The 22,677-nt window shown below is 42.6% G+C and overlaps 1 protein-coding gene across 1 annotated transcript in view; it reads right to left on the reverse strand.

Annotated features, from left to right (window-relative positions):
• Positions 1-3,056: 3,056 nt before the first annotated feature.
• Positions 3,057-22,677, reverse strand: part of SLCO4C1 (solute carrier organic anion transporter family member 4C1) — a 69,731-nt gene continuing 50,110 nt past the window's right edge. The window contains exons 8-13 of the mRNA XM_084833803.1: positions 22,143-22,338; positions 18,081-18,234; positions 15,226-15,407; positions 13,950-14,014; positions 9,270-9,407; positions 3,057-6,929 (exon numbers count right to left, since the gene is read on the reverse strand). Coding sequence (XP_084689929.1) covers positions 6,805-6,929; positions 9,270-9,407; positions 13,950-14,014; positions 15,226-15,407; positions 18,081-18,234; positions 22,143-22,338 — 860 coding nt within the window. The 3' untranslated portion in view covers positions 3,057-6,804. The remainder of the gene's footprint in view (positions 6,930-9,269; positions 9,408-13,949; positions 14,015-15,225; positions 15,408-18,080; positions 18,235-22,142; positions 22,339-22,677) is intronic.

Here is a 22,677-nt window from a genome sequence, read left to right on the forward strand (position 1 = left end):
TCTCCCACACTGGAGGCATTCAAGACGAGACTGGACAGCCATCTGTCAGGGATGCTCTGACCTGGATTCCTGCATTGAGCAGGGGGCTGGACTCGATGGCCTTATAGGCCCCTTCCAACCCTACTATTCTATGATTCTATGATTCTATGATTCTATGATTCTATGATTCTATGATCTCGGTGAGGCCGAATGCCAGTGCATTCAGGTAGGGGTGCACGAAAGTCACTTACCTGGTGTCGCAGCTTGCTTCGCTGTGGGGGGGAGGCGCTTCGCTGCTCCCCCCGAAGTTCAGGCCGGGGGGGAGAGGCTTCCCTCCTCGCCCGGCCAAAATTCAGGCCTGGGGGGAGGCTTCCCGCCTCGCCCGGCCGAAATTCAGGCTGGGGAGGAGGCGCCTCGCCTTGCCCGGCCGCGAAATAAAAAGTTAAAAAAAAAAAAACGCCACCGTGATAGGCTACGTGACGATTTACGTAGCCTATCATGGCTAGATCTGCAAAGTCAGCCATGATAGGCTACGTTAATCGTCACATAGCCTATCACGGGTGACTTTAAAAAAAAAAAAAGCGTGTACGCAAATGGCGGCCCGCATAGGGAGCTGCCATTCGCGTTCCTTATTTGGTCGCTGTAGTCTACGTAAATCTTTACGTAGACTACGGCGAAAATAAGGGCAACGAAAATAAGGGCAACGCTTTTTTTTTTCCAAAGTCACCTGTGATAGGCTACGTGACGATTTACGTAGCCTATCACGGCTGACTTTGGAAATCTAGCCGTGATAGGCTACGTAAATCATTACGTAGCCTATCATGGGTGTGTGTGTGTGTTTTTTACTTTACTTTTTTTTTTTGCAATGGCGCCAGCGGCGGCTGGTCAGGAGACCAGCCGCCGCCCCCGCCCCCAACGAAACGCCGCCAAACCGCTGCCGGGACCCGCCGCCGAGAGGGACATTCGGCCACGGTAAGTCCCATCCCGGGGGGGGCAGGGGGCCGGGGAGAATTTCCCCACCAATTTCGGGGGGCCAAATGCATTCGGGGAGAAATTCTCCACCATCCCTAGTTCCCCTTTATTTTCGCCATAATAGTTTACGTAAATATTTACATAGACTAAGACGGCGAAAAATAAGGAACACAAATGGTGGTGGCCGTAGCCGCCCCCATTTGCATACGCCGTTTTTTGTGTTTTTTTTACCCAGCACCCACCACGGCCAGAAATCTGGCTGCGGATGGCTGTGGCCTGGCTGGCTGCTCTGCAGAGCCGCCGCGGAGCACAGCCGGCCGTCGAGGATTCCGGGAGGGAGGACTGGATCGCCTCCCCCCCGTCGAGGATTCCGGAGGGAGGGATGGAATGTCTCCCCCCCCATGAACAGAATCCACGGAAAGGTAAGTGACTTTTGTACATCCCTATTTGCGAATGGCGGCCGTCCTGCGGCCGCCATTCACTTCATCCAATTCATAGCAGTGATAGGCTACGTAAATACTTATGTAGCCTATCACAGCCAATGAAGGGACGCCATTTGCGTCCCTGCGGAGGCCGTGATAGGCTACATAAGTATTTACGTAGCCTATCATGGCGGGGGGGGTGACCCAGCATACGCAAATGGCGGCAGCTACGTAAGTATTTTCGTAGCATATCATGGCTCAATACAGGGACGCAAATGGCAGTGGCTACAACAGCCGCCATTTGCATCCCTGCAGGGCTGCCCAGAGGCCAGAAGTCCAGCTGCGGGTGGCCGGAGCCGGCCAGTAGCTCTGCAGCTTGGCCGCGGAGCGGAGCCAGTCGGGCAGGATTCCGGGGGGGAGGACCAGATCGCCTCCCCCCCATCAAGGATTCTGGGGGGAGGGACGGAGCGCCTCCCCCCCACCATGGATTGCCCGATGCGGAGCCAGATAGGTGTTTCGTACATCCCTAGATAAGACTGAGATGCTGTTAGTGGGTGGTTCTTTGAGCAGATGGAGGGTGCTCAACCTGTTCTGGATGGGCCTGCACTCTTCTTGAATGAACAGGTTCATAGCTTGGGGGGTTCTTATGGAGCCATCACTATCTCTTGAAGCTCAGGTGGCCTCAGTAGCATGGAGTGCCTTCTACCAGCTTTGGCTGGTGGCCTAGCTGTGCCCCTATCTGGACAAGGATAACCTGTCTTTAGTAATCTATGCTCTGGTTACTGCAATGTGCTCTGTGTGGGGCTGCCCTTGAAGACTGTTCAGAAGCTGCAGCTTATGCAAAATGCAGCAGCCAGATTAATAACTGGGACCAGAAGGTCTGAGCATATAAAATCAATTCTGGCCTGCTTGCATTGGCTGTCTGTATGTAGGGATGCTGGAGAAATTCAAGACGGATTAAAATTAGCTTGGATTTCTAAGAATCCAACCTGCGGAATCCGCTGTGGAGTGACCCCGTCAGGCCATGCAGTCTGTGGACTTTCAGATATTTTTTTTTACTTTCCCGAAATTTACACATATAAATCCATAGAAAAATACATACATTTCTGCTGAGGAAACGTAGAATGGAATAGGGGACAATACACTAAATGTTACGTACTGGGGTAAATTATGTAAATACCTACGTAAATACTTAAGTAAATATTACGTAATTTCTTCCATCTTTTTCCTCATGATGAGAAAAAAATATTTGCATCTGTCTGTGGGTGGATGATGGAATGGAGTGAAAGGCACCTGACAATCCACAAAACACAGATGGAGCAGATTTTACACTGTCCATACATCCCTACCTATATGTTTCCAAGCCTGATTTAAGGTGCTGGTTTTAACCTATAAAGCCAGAAATGGCTCAGGGCCACAATATCTAATGGAATGTCTCTCCCAACATGAACCTACCCAGACACTAAGATCAACATTTGAGGCCTCCTTCCAATTGCCTCCTCAGAAGGGAGAGAGCCTTCTTAGTGGTGGCCCCTCAACTGTGGAATGAGCTCCCCACTGAGACCTACTTGGTGCCAACACTTTCATCTTTTCAGCACCAAGTTAAGACTGCACTCTATTCCCAAGCATTTAATGGCATATGATGGAGCATTTATGTCAGCTGTCTTGAACAGGTCTGTTATTGAAATTGTTTATTGAAATTGTATTTATCTGTTTATATTGTTTTAAATTTTGTACATTAAAATTTTCAGACTATGTATTTATTATAACATTATATCATGTCATGTTGTATAATGTTGTGGTTTTGTAATGTTTGTGAATTGTTGTGAGCTGCCCAGAGAGCTTCAGCTATTGGTCAGTTTATAAATGAAATAAATAATAAATCCACAAAATTATTCAGTCATTCAAAAAGAGAACAGAGACCACATATAACCATACTAATTTGGGGGGACATTATTTCAATTGATATATTTAAATATAAGCTATTTCAACAAATGAAGTTTGCAAGTTGTTTACATCTCGTTGTGACTCTCTAAAATAAATACTTCTTTCATTTAAAACACTGTGCAAAGCTGTTTAGACATAACAGAAATGCAGTCTGTTCAGGAATGTTCAGGATATTTGCATAGTTTTGTATTTGATTTCGACTTAAAAAATACATTCACTGATACAACAGATAGTGAAACAATCTGGCACTCAATGGCAATCTAGAATAACATACTAGCAGCTTGCAAAGAATAGACAGAGCTTGAGTAGGCTTAATTCTGGGTTAGATGGCTTGCACTGGTAGAGAGTGGGCAGTATCCAAAGCAACACAATTGCAAAGGCAAATTACAGTGCGCTGGAATAAACAACCTCTGGTGCAAGGCCAATAGCACCTACAGGTATGACAGATTTTGCAGGGAAAGCTGTTGTGCCTGTAAGCGCTGCTGGAATTGGACTAAAGGTTGTTTATGCTAGTGCAAGACAATTGACATTAGCAATAGTGTCGTATTGGAGAATACCCAGTATTTTCACTCACACACACACACACACACACACACTGATACATTCTTTGGGATGTAATCTGAAGAGCATTGTCTACAATCCTGCACCCAAATATCTGTATGCATATAAAGGTATAAGAAAGTGAACCCACTATTGTGTTCAGGAAAGGTGTGCATAACTGGGCCCAGGATTGTAGTCAACTGGCTGAAACTAGGAGAAACATGCATGCCAGATCCATGTAAGCAACTGGGCCCTTTTCTTTATTTTTGCACAACAGAATAAAATACTTCTCATAAATCACAAGGATCTACACAAATCATCACGCAAATCATGTGGACTGTATCTAGAAAAAGAAAGCAAACCTTTGAACTGATGATGATGAATGCTTAGTGCCTTGAGTGCCCACTTGGTGAACTGTAGTTTCACTCTTCAATCCCATGTATGTTTAGATAGGAAAAAGCCCTACAACTCCCAGCATGCCCCAGCCAGCCATGCTGGCTGGGGCTTGCATGGGGCATGCAAGTTGTAGGACATTTTCCTGGTCTAAACAAGCATAGGATTGCACCCTAAGGCATTTGTTTAACAGAAGTCGTTAGAATCATAAATGTAATGGCTTGTTTTAAAAAGTTTCATTTTTTCTACCATTTCTACCATCTATCTATCCACTGATAAATAGATAAAGGACTTAGGTTGTCCTAAAATGATTGATAGCTATGGATAAATAGATAAAGGTCTTATGCTGTCCTAAGATGATGGGCAGCTTAAGTCCTTTAATATAATAATACAACGTACACATAAGAAATCCAAGGCCATTAAGGACAGTGTTTTCTTACCTTGTAGGTGTCTTTGTAGTATAAAGACACATACAGCAGCATTGATTAGTCTGCTCTGAGCAATGCAAGAAAAGATTATGATTCATTTATGAATTCTTTACTTTTAAGTAATCAAAAAGTTGTGAAAAAACAGAACAATTGTACAACTGAACAGAACTGTGAAGACACTGCAGTAAAATATATTACTCCGCAGCGTTTCTAACTCATGCTGGCTTTGTGTTTGGCAATTTTAGGGTAAAATTACAGTACCCTTTGGCTGGTGCTGATCCCAAAAAGCACTTTCTGATGCTCAGTTCACAAAAGGTCCCACCCCACACAGCTCACCACGTTCATAGGGTCTCCTGACTTTCTGTGTAGCATTTCCAGAGACCTAGAGGGGCTGCCAGGGGAAGGAAGGGGGAGATCCAGCATATATCTGGATCCAACCCATATAAGCAAATAGTCATGTTCCTTCATGACATCTGGGGCATGAAGTGCTGTATAAATACAGCAGCCTTCCTCAACCTGATACCTTTCAGATGTTTTAGGCTGGAACTCCCATAATTCCCAGCCAGGCCAGCATGGCTAATGGCCTACTGGGAATTATGGGAGTTTCAGTCCAATACATCTGCACCAGGTTGGGGAAAGCTGAAATACAGCCTAAGAAGCCCTTTCTCACTTTTTGGTTTTTTTTAGAAATAATGGGAAGATCAAGAAAGAGGTGGAAAAAGTCAAAGTCTCCACCTACCCTAGTTTTATGAGCATGTTTAATGTTAAACCCAAAAGTCTCTGTTCTATGGCACTAGTATTCAGCATGTACATATTATCATGAGAATATCTGCAATTTGGTGAATGGTGATGTTGATGGGTGAATGCTAACCCTAGGTGAATTTTATCAATATAAAAACATAGACATATCCTTTCTCCATTTCTCAGGCATACCTAGGTGAATATTGCCAGCCACACTTAGGTGACCATCTACATTCACAGTGTATCTCATAAGTGTTTAGACATTCACAAAATTAATCTGAGATTGACTTCATTCATATATGAATGTTGACACTCACCACATTTTAGAGATTCACTGTTAAGGCACATAAAAATGAGTGCAAGACTGTTGATTTACTTCCAGTTTTCAGTTTGGTTTACTTCCAGTTCTCATATTGATGACACTAAAGAAACATTTGCCAGAGCAGCTGAGTACATGTGAATCAACTGCAAATACAGGATTCAAGAGGATCAATGACCCACTAGAATGGTTTTCACACACAAAGCCCACAGGACCCGTTACTATCATATAATTATACAGTCTTTATCGAGTCACTGTACTGAAATTTGAACAATTCAGAAAACACACATTCAGTTTTGTAACCTAGGAAGCTCTGTAAACATTGTTCCACATTTGAGAAAACCTTGGAGGAAAAAAAGAGGTGTGACTGAATTTACAGTACTTTTGAGTCTGTGGTTTACTAGCCAAAATTATTGTTGCATAATTCCTGCTGGTTTGTAGAAAATAGTATGAGAACTTTAAACAAGTAAAATTAGCACTTAAGTGGCTCATGCATTCTAGTCCACTGCAGTCCATTGACAGGCCAGGTCAGACACTTCGGAGTCCATGGGCAGCTGATGGGCTTGTGATCCAGCAGGATCACATTGAGGCACCAACTGTATGAACAAACCCCCCGAGCTATGCATGCAGCTTCCGTGATTTGCAAAACAGCACTAGTCGGGTGCATAGGCCTAATATGGAGGTGCTGCTCAATACAAAAGTGCCCCCATGGGATCGCTACCATGTCATAAGCCTGCTGATGACATGCTCCTGCCGCCAATTGCACAGAGAGCTGCTGAGTTGATCCTCCTAATATTTGATCCGTTGATCAAAAGGTTAAAAGAAGATGATGTGCTGGTTTGTATTCTGAAATTTTCCATGTTATTTTTGCCTGAACGAAAATCTGAAAAGCTGTATTTATGTTATTTTAAAAAAAAAGTGAAATGGCTGCTCAAGGAGTGTTCCCATGCAGATATCATTCATTTCCAGACGGTCCAGCTGCTTTGACATCTGCTTAGAAAGCTGTCACTTGAGTATGAGATATTGCTGTGCGTTTCTCTGAAAGGTTTAGTTCTTCAGCATGTTAAAGATGTACAGAAAACTCTGTTTCATCTTTTTTCATTGAAGCTGGAGTCAAGCTGGGTGGAGGGTTGTATAAGATAAATGCTATAACAAAAAATATTATGGAAACGGCTTTGGAACATGCGCCTGTAAAATTTAAAAAAAAAGTTATTTATCACCTTTTTTCTTTACAAGAAAAACTATTCCCAACCATCACCATAACTTTATTTACAATTTGAACAGTATAACTCATAAATTAGTTAGGAATTAGGATATGAGATGAGCCAATGGTTAGAAGTGTGGATGTTAGCAATAACAAGCAAGTTTCAAAATGCAAAGATATGTGTCTGATCTCTCAACCCCAACAATTAAAATCTGAGGTCAGTGATTAAAATTGGCCCACCAGTTATTGATCCAGTAAGGCTTTTGTTGATTAATATGCCAGTTAAACAAATTCAACAGAAGCTTCAAAATAATCAGGTCTACAGGCATTAATTGGTTAAATTTATAGGTAAATCAGCTTCAGGTGCAATCCTATTGCCAGTTGAAAGCTGTCCAAAGGGCCCTAGCATGTGACATATGTGCCACTCTGCCGGCACTCCTCCGGTACACTCATGGAAAGCTCTACCACCATAGATCTGCTGAGGGGGCTCCACCAGCACTGCAAGGGAAATCTGGGCATGTTCAGGGTATACCAAGGAGTGTTGTGGGTAGACGTGGATCTGCCAATGTCCCCTCATTCCTCCAACACAACCCTGCAGCTGACACAGGAACTCCCCTCCTATTTATTTATGTATATATTTCATTCCATTTCATTTCTGTACTGCCCAATAGCTGAAGCTCTCTGGGCGGTTCACAAAAATTAAAACCTCAAGGTACTGCATAAAAAATATAAAATATGAAAGCTTAAAACTACAATATAAAAGTACAACCAGAACAAAACCTAGCAGCAATGCAGAGATTTAAAATACAAATTTAAAACACCAGAACTAAAATACTAGAATGCTAAAATACTAAGAAAATAAAAAGGTCTTCACCTGGCGCCGAAAGGAGTACAACATAGGCACCAGGTGAACCCCTCTAGGAAGCTCATTCCACAGCCGGGGTGCCACAGCAGAAAAGGCACTCTTCCTGGTAGTCACCCATCTAGGGGTGTACAAAACCCTGCTTACCTGGCTCTGCCAGGTTCCGCAGGTGGGGGGAGGCGATCTGTTCCTCCCCCCAGAATCCTGCCCGGCTGGGTCCGCTTTGCGGCCAGGCTGCGGAGCCGCCAGCCAGGCCAACACGCAGCGGGGCCTCCAGCCGCTGCCGGGATGCTGTGGACGCAAATGGCGTCCTGTGTAGGAGACGCCATTTGCGTCCCTACACCGGCCCAGGATAGGCTACGTAAATATTTACGTAGCCTATCACAGCTAAAGCAGGGATGCAAATGGCGTTCCCTACTCCATTTGCGTTCCCGCTTTAGCCGTGATAGGCTATGTAAATATTTACGTAGCCTATCACGGCAAAAAAAAAGGGAACGCAAATGGTGGCAGCTACAATGGCCGCCATTTGCATTCCCATTTTTAGCTGTGATAGGCTACATAAATATTTATGTAGCCTATCATGGTGAAAAAAGGAACGCAAATGGCGGCCACCGTAGCCGCCGCCATTTGTGTTCCCTTTTTTTTGCCATGATAGGCTACATAAATATTTACGTAGCCTATCACAGCCTCTTCAGGGATGCAAATGGTGTCCCTGCGTTAGCCGTGACAGGCTACGTATTTACGTAGCCTATCACGGCCATTCCAAAGACGCGAATGGCAGCTGCAGACGTAGACGCCATTCGAGGAGCACCGGAACGGCCAACCAAGGTAGGCTCCGTTCCGGGCCCATTTTGCGGGGAGAGTGCGGGGCTTCATTCCACCACGGATTTCGGGGGGCTGAATGCACTGGCATTCAGCCTCACCGAGATCCATGGTGGAATTCTCCGCCATGCCTACACCCATCTCACTTCCTTTGGCAGGGGCTCCAAAGGGACTGCATTGCCATCAATGAGAAGGGAAAAGGAAAAAGCCCCCCCACATCACCTCCTATCCTGACCACAGAGAAATGGCAGGGCACAGGGCTTACTTCTGAGTAGGTATGTATAGATTGCCCTGTGACTGACACATGGAATGATGGCCAGTTTCTCACTCTTGAGCTTTCTCCATTAGAACTATGGTCTGCTGTTTTCAAACTCAGCACTGCCTACATTCATATTAAGTCAGTATTTGTCTATTTATGGTATTGGGTTCCCTTTTCCAACTAATGGAAATCAGGAAGTACTGAACCTCTGAATGTCTTTGCTTAGAATAGCAGACACATGAGAACAAAAAAGTTAATTATAAGAACAGCTACGTTTGCCTCCATTCCCCATATTTCCTTCCATTTTTCCTTTGAAGAGTTTTCAGTGAAATTATTCAGACCAGGACTATTTTGAGAATAGGGCATTCGAGAGACACTTACTTATACCCATTAACACATAGGCCATTTTGATGTTGTTATAGGTCCAACATGCTCCTCTAATTCCACATTTATCTACAGACCACAGACTACAGCTATGATCTATTGAGACGCCGAACAGGATTGGTCCAGGTATAGTGCCTATAAAAGATAAAATATATAAAAGATGGTGCTATATTGATTTAAAATGCAAACTTAGATGGTTGAAGCCATACTGTAAAACAGAAAATGGGATGTCCAGATATGTCATACAAATGCATAATGTACTGACATACCAAATTTAAAAAGGCATCTGCTAAAACTTCAGACAAATCTTTTAATATAGTTTTACCTAAACAGTGGCATAATTGCAAGATTTATCAAAGTGCTAGATAAAGTAACACTTGTATGGGAGGTGGGGAGGGACACATAAATTGTCATTTAAAAAAAAATAGGATTATGATCTAGGTCTTTCTCTACTCATTTACCAGTGCACAGAGCATTTTCTCCAAAACAAGAACACAGATTCTCTGTATGTACACACCTCTAGATCATACCCGCTGAATATACACATTAGCCAATGTAATGTACCCTTTAAGTAGTTTATTGTAAATGATCTTCGAGGGCAATTCTATTAGGGATGGGAGATAAATTAATTTGGTTCACATTTTAATTTTGCATTTTTGAACCAATACACATACTGAAACTTAGATATCCTTTGAAATTTGCACTTCTCTTAATTTTGCAATGGAAGTTTGCAATCAAAAACTGTGTAGAAATATTTGTATATTAGGGAAAAGTGCACACAAAAATGCCTATATTAATGAAAATAAAGTGCACAAATGCAATATATTAGGAAAACTGCTGCATAAATGTGTATACTAGGTGAAATTGCATACAAATATGCATTTATTAGGAGGAATGTGCACAAAAATCTATACACATTTTCACGGAAATGTTTTTCTCAAAGTCTGGGGCAAACCAAACGTAAGAATGGAACATTTCCCAAAGATCAGTGTGAACTGAATTTAAGAGTGGAAAAATTAGAAAGTGAGAGAAACCAACACTGATAGATTTGCCCATCCCTAAATCCTATACAGGGCAATCCTATACAAGTTCAATGAGACTTGGTGACAGGTAAGTGTGTATAGGATTGCATCCTTAGCTTAAAAAGAAAGTTGTCAAAGATGGGAAATGTTTGCTGTAGATTTAATATAAAGCTGGCCCAGATATCCTTATAGGAATAATTTTGGACAAATTTGGGATTGTAGAAGCAGAAGGGGGCAAATCCCCCATTACAGAGGAGCTTCAGACATACTGGCTATCTGACATGTGTATTGTACACTACAGATATATTTAGCACTGCTTTGCCTCCTTGGCTCAAAATTCATTTTTGTTCTGAATCTGGAAGGCACAGCCTGAAAAGGCTCTGAAACCACCACAGGGGCACAGGAACCATGGAATATATTTGCTCCCTCCTTGATTAAAGAGCATTGTTCCCTAGGGCCAGGAAAAACATCCAAATTCCGGCCTGATTCCCATGCCACCACCCAGCTGACTAATTCATGAGACGACCTTTGAATTGGCCAGTTAAAAGCTCTGGTGAGAAAAAAGTGGCCCAATCCTGAAGCTCAAGCACTACTTGAGCACCTTTGATTACACATTTTTGTTTTGACCATTATATTATACCACTCTGTATAGCTAGCTGGATGCAAGTTAATCAAGAGGCAAGGAACCTCCTTGAACCTTATATTCAGTTGCCAGAAGCTATTGCTTGCCTTGTTTTAACATATCCTTGGTCCAGCCTCTAAACCATTGAGCTCTTTGTTCCTAACCCTTTAACTGCCTTGGAGTTTGACCAGTCATTCATTTTTTTTCTGCTCGCATGTCCCTCACGTTGGGGCATCTCCACTCTGAGAATAACCTGGGATCCAACTGGCTTTAATATCATTAGACATGACTCTTTCCTAGCATAGTTCACTGTTATACTATGGTGCCTGTCCCAGATAATTGGTGCCTGCTATGGTGCCTCTCAGGCACTTTCCGGAGAACTACCCTTTTCCTGTGTTTGCCCAGAGAGATCTGCTATCTGGTACACCCAGAGAAAGAGCTTTATCAAGTGCCTGTTGAGTCCTAAAGCCAGGTTCAAGATCTGCGAGGGAACACAGACTCTATGTAAGCTCCATGTGAGTTGTCTGCTTTGAGACCGAGAAATGAGAAGTGAAGAAGTGAGCTTAAGGTACTGGAAAGTAACTACCAAAAAGTCTGAAGTTGAATTTATTGGAAACTCTATTTCTTGGAATCTTTATCGGCTCTCCATCTAAATCTATTTTAACCACATTGTGAAGCTCTGAGGTCCTTAATAATGGCTTAGCCTCTATTCAGTCTTCCCATCGTCACACATCCAAAAGCCTTTCTTTTGGATATCTGTGGTCAATGTGATGCTGCCCATTTCAAACAAGGCCAGCCTAGAGCATATTGAGACAATTGCCCTATTTTTTTAGTTTGAAACTCAAGCTGATAAACCTGAGGGTAGTCCATGCCCACAGCATTATCTAACTTTTGGGGGTTCCCTTCCCCTGAAGTAAGATAATTCTAGCCACTCCTGCTCTATTTCTTTTCCTTTCCTCCTAAACCTATTCATTTCCACCCCTGCCATTCACTATTGCCATCAGCACCCAACCTTCCTTGGTTATATAACCTTCCTTCCAGTCCCGTCTGTGTTATTTCCATACCACGCAAACATGCTTTAATCAATGGGAACACTGCGTACATTAAAAAAAATGTGTACAATTGATGCATACGTTTGGGAAAATGTGCACAGAACTATGCATGGATTTTTGTGCAAAAAACCCAAACAAACAAAGCTAAGGGTGCAATCCTATAGCCGCTAGATAGCATACAGATGGCCATAGGATTTTTCAGTTTCTGGAAACTGAGTTTGGAGCCAGCAATCCAAGCTCGGTTCCCAGAAATCCGACTCCCCACCACCTCATAGGAGGCACAGTTCATCCCTGTCTCTGTGTTTGGAAAAGCAGTGCTGAGCGGGGGGAAAGGGGGCATTCCTGGGGGTGGGGAGGGGACCATGGAAGTGCTGTTACGTTGCTTCCTATGCACTGTCTGGCCTCCCTACTCCCTTCTCCAAGATGCCTCAGTTAGACAGCTGAAATCAGCCATCCAGCTGCAAATACAGGGCGGCCGGAGCGCAGAGGAGAGGATCCCCTCCGTGTTCTGCTAGGGATGGAGGAGAATTTCTCCCCGAATCTTCGGGGGGCCGAGCGCCAACGCATTCGGCCCCCCGAAATCGGCGGTGAAATTCTCCGCCCCCTCTGCCCCCCCCCCGGGATGGAACTTACCTTTGGCGAATGTCCCTCCCGGCGGCAGGTCCCGCCGGCGGTTCGTCAGCCTTTCGTCGGGGGCAGGGGCGGCAGCCATTACAAAGTGTAAAAAAAAAAAAAAAACCGTGATAGGTTACGTAACAATTAACGTAGCCTATCACGGCTAGATTTCCAAAGTCAGCCGTGATAGGCAACATAAATCATTACGTAGCCTATCACGGGTGACTCTGGGGGAAAAAAAAAGCGCATACGCAAATGGCGGCACCCTATGGGCGCTGCCATTTGCGTTCCTTATTTGGTCCCGGTAGTCTACGTAAAGATGTAAATCTTTATGTAGACTACCGGGACCAAATAAGGAATGCAAATGGCGGCGCCCATAGGGCGCCACCATTTGCATACGTGCTTTTTTTTTTTTTCAAAGTCACCCGTGCTAGGCTACGTAATGATTTACGTAGCCTATCATGGCTGACTTTGGAAATCTAGCCGTGATAGGCTACGTTAATCGTTACGTAGCCTATCACGGGGGGGGGGGGTGTTTTGTTTTTTACACTTTGTTTCGCAGCCGGGGAGACGGGGCACTTCTCCTCGGCCTGAATTTCGGCCAGGCAAGGCAGGAAGCCTCCCCCCCCCAGCCTGAATTTCGGCCAGGCAAGGTGGGACGCCTTCCCCCCCTCGCCTGAACTTCGTGGGGAGAAGCGAAGCGCCTCTCCCCCACCGCGAAGCCAAGCTGCGAAAAGGTAAGTGACTTTCGTACATCCCTATGTTCTGCCCACCCTGCATTGGATAGTTAGCCACCTCTGAGTTCGGAGCTAGCAACTATCCCCATAAGATTGCACCATCCCAATCTGAAACAGACATGAGTCAAAACAAGCTTCAAGGTGGAATTCAGAGAACCTCAACAATGTCAGGTTTGGGTCTGTGCGAACACGAATGTGTGGCAACAAGCCCCCATCAATTTTTGGTGGTATAAGGCAAAGCTAGGGTGGGGTTCCCTACAGTGTGCTCCTCCCAGCAGCCACTAACTGAGGGTACCTTTTTTTCTTACTCAGTAGCCCCTATCAGAACAATGGCATTGTATCATGTAGCATCATTCGTGAGAGAAAAATCTTTCATTCAACAAAATTATTGCTAGCCATTCATTTCCAAAAAATGAAAACTAATGATGATGCATGTCAACCATGACCCAAAGTATTATAGCTGCAGAGTTTGAGTTTTCCCAGATTCATCTATGGAAAAGGAAAGATCTGAATTTGCACAGGACACATACTAATCCTTTATTTTCCATAGATAACTATAGTGCCTTTGGGCACTTGTGATCCTTAGAACAGTAAGCATCATTCCTATTTTAAGTTAAGAAAGAACATACCCACAATTCGTAGAAACAGCATGTGAACACCCAAAGCAAATGATCGGTGTCTTTCTGGAACACACCTGTAAGCCAAAGTTTGTTTCATTGTTAACAGACATATATACCATCCCTCAACAGAAATTATCAGGGTGGTTGACAACTAAAAAAAAACATAATTATATTATATACACACACATACAACAACATACAAACAACATCAGTTAGAACAGTAGAAAAAAAGGAGCATGAAAACAGAATTGGTACTAAAAACATAGCAGTTGTTAATAAAAGGTATAAATGTTTGATGTTTAAGAAAATATCAACAATGTAATTTTCCATTCTAATATTTCCTCCATACATTTACATTTTGAACTCATGTTTCCGATCGTTATTTCCTAGTCAGGACTATGACATTATTATTATTTTTTGATTCTGTGAGGGAGCAATCCTAGGGCTGCTAGACAGCGGCTAGACGGCCATAGGATATTTGGTTTTTCAGGAACCAACCTTGGAGCCCACGCTCCGAGGTTGGGTCCCAGAGAACTGACCTCCCTCCACTTCCGTGCTGCCTTGGAGGCAGCATGGAACAGCCCCATCTTGGTTGATGGTTGCCACAGTTGCAAGAGGAGTGCAGAGCAGCCGAAAAGGGGCGTTCTGGGGGGCGTTCCGGGGTGGAGGGTGGAAATGCCTTTACGACACATCCAATGTGTCGTACAGCAGCCTCCTCCCCCACTCAGCCCTCCCGCGGCTAGATAGCCGCAATCAGCTGTCAAGCCAAAAATGCAGGGCAGGAGAAGCATGGAGGGAATGATCCCCTCCGTGCTTCTCCTGCCCTGCATTGGATAGAGGGTTGCCTTGGAGTTTAGAGGTGGCCACCTTTCTGAATAGGATTGCGTCCTAAGTTTGTAAATTCAGCACCTAGTTGTAACAAACCCCAATTTCTGATGTAACTCAATAGTGCCCTCTAGAATATCTGATAACTTGCTACCACACTGGGATGCCTGAAGAGACTTATCTCATCTCTCTTTCCCAATATGTTATCCAAGACTTAAATTCTTTTGCACAACAGTTTGCCTAGAGAACTGGCAAATATACTTCAAGTTTAGGGTTATTAGGAAGGTGGGCCCAGCCACTAAATAATTTTCTTTGATTTGCTGGATAAACCACTGAAATCAGAAATACATAGCAAGTCATGTTTAATTTTTGTAAAAAACAAACAAACCCACCCCTAAAAATGACACTTTCAATATTTTACAGGACTCTATAAATAAGATAGTAGCAGCATGACAGCTACCTGAGAATGGCCACAGTTGTTGGTGTAACAGCCATAAAAGTAAAAACCACAGTTAAGAAGAAGAAGGCAAGGAACCAAGGCAGGACTGTACACTTAGATTTACACTTCCCAGAAATGGCCCCATTGGTGATATTTTCAATTTCTATTTTGGGATTCACAATGCAGGAACAGTTGCTGTAGACCTATAAACAGTGTATATAAGAATATTAATAGGGGGAGGACATAATCACTATAGTTTGTTAATTTGTTCAAAAATGTAAACATAAAACATATATCCCATATTAACAATATTGAAAAGTTCTCAACCAATTACAGCACAGAAAAGACAATAGTTGTGCAGGGCACAACTCCTTCATCAATCTATATGTTTTCTTGAAATACATTCTGCCCCATTCAGATTCTAATGTGTACATGCGTGTGCAACAATTAATGAACATAGATTCAGATCAAAAAAACACATTCAGTAAGTTCAATGGCACTTAATGACCAAGTGCATCACATTGGCATCAGCCATATGCACTTCTCTACATGGATCTTCTTTAGTGAATTGCAGTGAAGGTCTGTGAAAATGTATTTAAAATCATAACTGTACTTCCATTCATCACCCTTTGCACTTATTTCAACAGAGTGCATTAGGAATATGATGAGGGGTGTGATTAATATTTTCCCCAGAAGCCTTTGCACTCTTGTTTAAGCATCTTGCAAGGCTTTTGCATCAACCTGCATAATAGGCTACCTTATTCATCCTGAACAAAGTCTCTACCTTTCCCATAAGTTAGAACCTTAATTAAAAAGCATATTTAATATTAAAATGCATTATTATATAAAGAAAAATTCAGTTTCACTCTTAACAGAAGGTATTCATGCTGACATGCTGTAACTTTTCACTGACCTCTGAGCTTGCCCTTGTTAAGGTGACATGGGAAAACCAAGAGTGAATGATTTTCCCACCTAAAAGTCAGAAAAAGCAACATATGCTGTAGATAAGAGGTTTGAAAGAAGGATGACTGCTTACATATAATATTCCTATGTTCTGCTTATGATGTAAAGCAAAGGATGACATGAAAGGTTCTGGGAAGTGAATGGAATTGGAAAACAGCTCAGAGCTAAAAAAAAGAAAAGAAAAGAAAAGAAAAGAAAAGAGGAAGTCCAAAACAACAGCAGTGGTGAAAAAGAGTGCAGATGGGACTTAGAATCAAATATCCTTTGGATACTTAAGGAAATGTGTTGAGCAGCAGTGCTGACAAGAATATGAAAATAAATAATTACTTTCAGTCATAGATGGGAATTTTGGAGAGAAAAAATAGCTTGAGCTTGAGTTCTGTTCTTTGTGAATTATCACATAAGCAGCTCATGAAAAAAATCATATAATTATAGGAAGCAAAGCTGACAAAATGGGAGAAAAAAACACCTATTCTATTCCTTTTGCTATAGCTCAGAAATGTTATTAGGTAAGATACTTTAATCATCTTTATGGAAGACATGCTCCTGAAACTGTTTCTGGAAAACCTTTAAAATGTTCTTGTTACAACAACTTTGCATTGTTGTATGTGATCTGTGCTCTTATGTCATATTTTGTAAAAGATTGCTTAAAATTTTGAAGTAAAAGAAATGCCTGATCTCAGAGTCCTGTATAAAATAATTTCTGTGTGTCAAAAACCAGGAATTCCATGAACCTACTATTTCCATGGTGGCACTTTGCTCTTGGGAAATGGAATAGGCAATGCTAACTGCTGATCCACAATCAAGCTAAATAGAAAAATATCATCTCATAAAATCCCTAGTCAAGGACAAATTTATCACAGTCATGCAACAAAATGTTATAGTGTATCCTCATCTCCTAACACAACTTTGCAGAGATCTGGGGATCAATTTCCAATTTAAGAAAATTATTTTCAGCTTTCAAATTTGCCCATTTTCAGCCTCCATCATGGTTTGCTACTGAAATTTGGTGGCAAACCAGAAATGGCTGCCGCAGCCACCGCATCACCACATTTCAGCATCATGACAGCAGGGGCTGCAGTAGAGGCTGGGGAAATGCATGCAGCCCATGGACCATATGTTTCCCACCTCTCCTAGCAGGACCACTCCTGTTCAGGGTTACAGCCAGTCAGCCATGTCTTCCTCCAAGATAGTCCACCCCATCCCTCCCTGCACCCCGTTTTCTGTTTTTCTTTTTAAATGATAGTCAAAATGTCCTTGAAAGGCATTGAAAGTCAGAAGTCCCTGGCTACTGAGCATGCTTAATCCTCTTTGGGATGTTTGAGGTGGATGGGTGTTTTTTCCCTTTTGGGGGAACCTTTAGGTCTATTTGGGGTTTTAAAGTTTTGTTTTTTGCATTTCTTTATACCTTAGGATTGCAGGGAGTATGTGTATGCAATGAGAGATCCCTGCTTTGTTGAAAACTATATAGCTTCCTTATTAGATTTGAATGTAAAAGAAGCTTGGGAAATCTCCCATTTAAACTGAGTTCCCAATATACTAATCCAAATAAGTGTACCAGACAGAATCTTATGAAAAATCCTTACATGGTGATATACTGCACTGTATACTGCACTAAATTTAATGATAGGCCAGTCCTTAGTTATATTATCAGAACAATCACCTGAAATGTTACATTTTAAGTATGTTTTCCTCCAGTGCATATTTAAGAAAAGAGTTCTAGTGCATTTTATTCATAAATGTATCCTTGAAGTACTAGCTAATGAGCTTTTCCTGCTAGATAACAAAGCAAATTATTGAATTAATGTACATTTTTAAATGGCAAATAGTGATCATCTAAATATTTTTAACATCCAGAAGTTAGACTTCAGATAAATTGTGTGCCTTCAGTTCATGACATAAAATAAAAATACCGTTGAACCCTTGTGAACAGACAGAGATGTACATCCTGCATAACATGGAGAAAAATACTGGACTTCATCTGCACCACAGACCGGTAAAAACTCTGAACGCATGCATCTACAGTGTGCATTACAGGGTGCAATTAAGTTCGATAACGTGCTTGTCCTGAAAAAGAGAAGTAAGAATTAAATTAGCTAAACATAGGCACTTCTTGGTATTCCCTAAGAATATATTTTCACTCATATTAAGTACATGCACTGTATATTTATATTTTCAATAGAATAGGCATGCAGGATTTTTTTTAAAAAAAACACCTCATATTCATTATCTTCATAAAGTAAAGATGGGAACGTAAGTAGCTAACCTTTGGTGTTAGCACCGTGAATTATTACCCAATGCACACTGGGGCAAAAAATAGTTTGGTTCTGATGAACCTCAATGAACCATTTCTGAAAGTATGAAACTGCTTTATACAGGGCCAGAACATTGGTCTTACCCAGTGCTTTGTACTACAAAGCCTTCACCAGGGCTGGGTCCAGATACTATCCACCCAAGCGGCCTTAAAAAGCTCAAATGTAAAATTGCTGGCCTTCTAACAAAATATGTGACATGTTCCTAAGGCCAGCCTCCATACTTGAGGACTCAGAAGTCACCAATGTAACACCTTTTTAAAAAGGGATCCAGAGGGAATTCAGGAAATTACCAATCAGTTACCTTAACATCGGTTCTGGGTAAATTGGTGTAACACATGATTAATGATAAAAGCATATAGAACTATTCTTGCTGAAGAATCAACATGGCTTCTGCAAAAGTAAATCCTGTCTCACCAATTTTTTAGAATTCTTGGAGTGTCAGCTTCAACAAGCATGTGGCTAGGGGATGATCCACTAGACACTGTGTACTTGGGGTTTCAAAAAGCTTTTGACAAAGTCCCTCACCAAAGGCTCTTCAGCACAGCTAGCATCATGGGATAAGAGGAGAGGTCCTCTTATGGGCTGGTAACTAGTTAAGTAACAGGTAGGAGAGGGTGAGCCTCATGTGGCGCAGAGTGGTAGGTGGCAGTAATGCAACCGAAACTCTCCCCACAACCTGAGTTCGATCCCAGCGGAAGCTGGTTTTCAGGTAGCCAGCTCAGGTCGACTCAGCCCTCCATCCTTCCGAAGTCGGTAAAATGAGTACCCAGCTTGCTGGGGGAAAGGTAGTCACGACTGGTGAAGGCAATGGCAAACCACCCCGCTATAGTCTGCCATGAAAATGCCAGCGCAAGCGGCGTCCCTCTAGGAGTCAGCAATGACTCGGTGCTTGCACAGGAGGAACCTTTCCTTTCCTTAGGAGAGGGTAGGAATAAATTGGGACTTCTCACAATAAAGGGATATAAGGTGGGTTCTCCCAAGGATCTATACCAGGGCCAATTCATTTTGATTTGTTAATTACTGATCTGGAGTGTGAGGTGAGCAGTGTGGTGGCCAAGTTCACAGATGACATTCAATTATTAAAATAAACTGGGATTTCAAAGACTTCCAAAAGAATCTATCCAGATTGGTTGAATGGGCATTAAAATGGCAAATGTGGTTCAATGTAAGTAAGTGTAAAGTGATGCACATGAGGGCGGCAGGGGTGGATCATAACTTCACATATACATGGATGGCATCCGAGCTGGCAGTGATTGACCAGGAAAGGGATCTTGTGTCATGGTGGATAGCTCAGTGAAAATGTTGAGCCAGTGTGCAGCAGCTGTGAAAAGGGCAAATTCTACATTAGGGACCAAGGGGAAAAGGATCAAAAATAAAACTGCCAATGTCATAATGCCTTCATACAAATCTATGGTGCAACCAAATACTGTGTTTGGGTCTAGTCACTACACCACATGGGGGAAAAAAGCACCTGTAGAATTGGGGGAAAGGGCAGCCAAAATTATCAGGGGGCTGTAGTAAGATTACAACATGTGGGGGCTGCTGCAGGCTTTTATCTTGGTTACTACTTTGCTTTTCCTTCTCTTTAAACTTCTGGTTTTTATATGGTGTTTTACTGTGTTATTGTATTTTAGAGTTTTAAGCTTTGTGTTGCAAACCACCCAGAGAGCTTCGGCTAATGGGCAGAATAGAAATGTAATAAATAAATAATAAAATGAGGAACCCTGTCAAATGTCAGGACTGATAAGCTCCTGATGAATCACATTGTATGTTGTGACAGCCCTCATCAGCTGTCAAGTGATGCATCGTAATTAGCAGCAGAACATCTAACCCCAAGAACTAGATCCATTGAACTGTTCTTCCCATAACAACTTTATGTACACACAGTAAAGACTATTGGGGCAAAAACCAAGCTCTGTGGATGGAATGCCCTCCCTGGATTAGGGTGTATATGGATAACTGTTTCTCTATAGCAAAGTCTAGAAACTTTACAACATGTTCTTGCCTATAGTGTAGAAATGTCACAATGCTGATGTGTTATTTTTCTATCACTTTCAGTAAGTGTCCAGTGTTAGTGGGTGTCCTCCAGTTTTGAAAACAGGATTTGGTGTTATTTTTGTCCTGTTTATATCTCTATTTAAGTTTAAATCAGACACAAACTCAGACAGATTTTCAGCACCCTTTGAATTTTATTTCATTTATTTCATTTACAGCACACCTTTCCACCAAAAATGGCATGCAAGTCAGCTAACAATATTATAATGCGGCTCAAAAGCAACAGCCTGATTGAACCCTAACATAAAAACAGATTAAAAAAAACAACTGTAAAATGCATCAATAAAAAGAAATAGACAGCATCAACCAATTAAAGACCCCTACAGCAACAGACCAAGGTATACGCTAAAGGCTTGCCTGAATAAAAATGTATTTGCTCGCCGGTAGAAGTACAACAGAGGAGACCACCCTACTTTCTCTTGGCAGGGACTTCCAGAGCCTGGAAGCAGTCAGCAAAAAGGCCCTCTCTCGTGTCCCTTCTGAACACACCTCTTATGGCAGTGGGACCGAGAGAAGAGCCTCCCCCAAAGATCTTAAAACCTTAGCAGGCTCATATGGAAGAAGGTGGTCTTTTAAGTAGCCTGGTCCCAAGTCATATTAGCCACATAATGTTTGCATTGCCAAAACAGTGACTGGGCTCGGATGATTGCGCAGGGGGAAGAAGCCATTATGGCTTCTCCCCCAGCCCCCAGATGTACCACGCGTGGCCACCATTTGCATAATTCTCCCACAATGCGCAGGCTGGCATATTGTCCAAACCTGGAGTGGGGCGCAGTGGGGGTGGCTTCATACACACCCTACAAGCCACAATGTGCAACAGAGGTTGCAGGGTAAGTACGAAGCTCCCCCCCCCCATGTCCCACGCTGGGTTCGGATGACACATCAACCCACACTGCATCATGGGGGATTATGCAAATGGTGGCTACGTGCATGGCACACTTGGGGGCAGAGGGAAAAGCCATCATCATTCTTCCCCCTGCACAATCGTCCAAATGCAGCCAGTGACCTGATTCTCATGGTCATACTTCCACATCATTATTATCAGTTTCCATTAAGCTCAGCTCCCATTGGACTCACATTAAAATACTTCAGAAATCTTCTTAAGAAAAGTTATGCTTATCATGAATGAAGGGGGGTACATGCAATTACAAACTCAAAGAGAAGTGCTTTTGCCACACACCCCGCCTCATGCATGTCCAGTCAAGTCTAATCTAACAAAGCATGTCTAATCATTCTCACCTGCCCAGAACTCCTTCCTAGCGTATAAATGTGATGCCACTTTCCTCTTTTCCTTCACCTCCACATATCACCATCAAGGAGCTTTTGACCTAGCCCATTTTCATCCCCAGTTGAAGTTCATGCAAGTATATTTGATCCCTTGATCTCTTGCATCTCCCATATCTCTCTCCTTTCTCTTCTCATTGCCTTGTCTCTTTATTCCCTCCCCTCCCCATTAGCTCACCCAGTGTCAGAATTCATATTGTAAGCTCCATGACTGTCTCTATTATTCTGTAAATTGTCTCATGTGTTGATAGTACATTGTTGTGGTTATTGTTATTTCGAACAGTCTTTAATGAGGCAAATAATTCTTTAAAATAAACTTACCCATTATATGTTTCAGAAACACCGGCAAATGGTTCATTCCCACATTTAGCAACTGCAAACACCATATTTAATACAAGTGCCGTCGAACAAGTAACGATAATGAACTTGATTATATTTTTGCAATGCATTTGGAGCTTGGAAATTAAGGTACCACTTATGATTTGGCCGATTGCTGCTCCTGGGACTAACACAAGTCCTGTGGGGGAAACAAGGCAACAACCATTAATTCCATTAATAATCCAAATAATTAATTCAAAGACAAAACAAACAGGGAAGGCATTCCAAATGAAAACAGGGGGGGGGAGACGAATCACATTTGAATGTAACAGGCCTCAAGAAGTCATTTTTTGCATGTTATGTGCATATAAGGCTTTTATATTTAGAAGAGGAAGTGGAGCCAGGATGCCTGTCCTAATGCCTCTGTTCCCTCGATGTCCACGACTTGAGCATGGACATCTGGAAAGGATAAGCTACATGCAAACACGTAGGCACTCCACATTATCAAAATCCCCTATTGAACAGGGATCTCTACTGC

The sequence above is a fragment of the Heloderma suspectum genome, chromosome 2 (genome assembly GCF_057233095.1).
Source record: "Heloderma suspectum isolate Gila_16-S chromosome 2, 16-S_ref, whole genome shotgun sequence".
Taxonomy (NCBI): Eukaryota; Metazoa; Chordata; class Lepidosauria; order Squamata; family Helodermatidae; genus Heloderma; species Heloderma suspectum.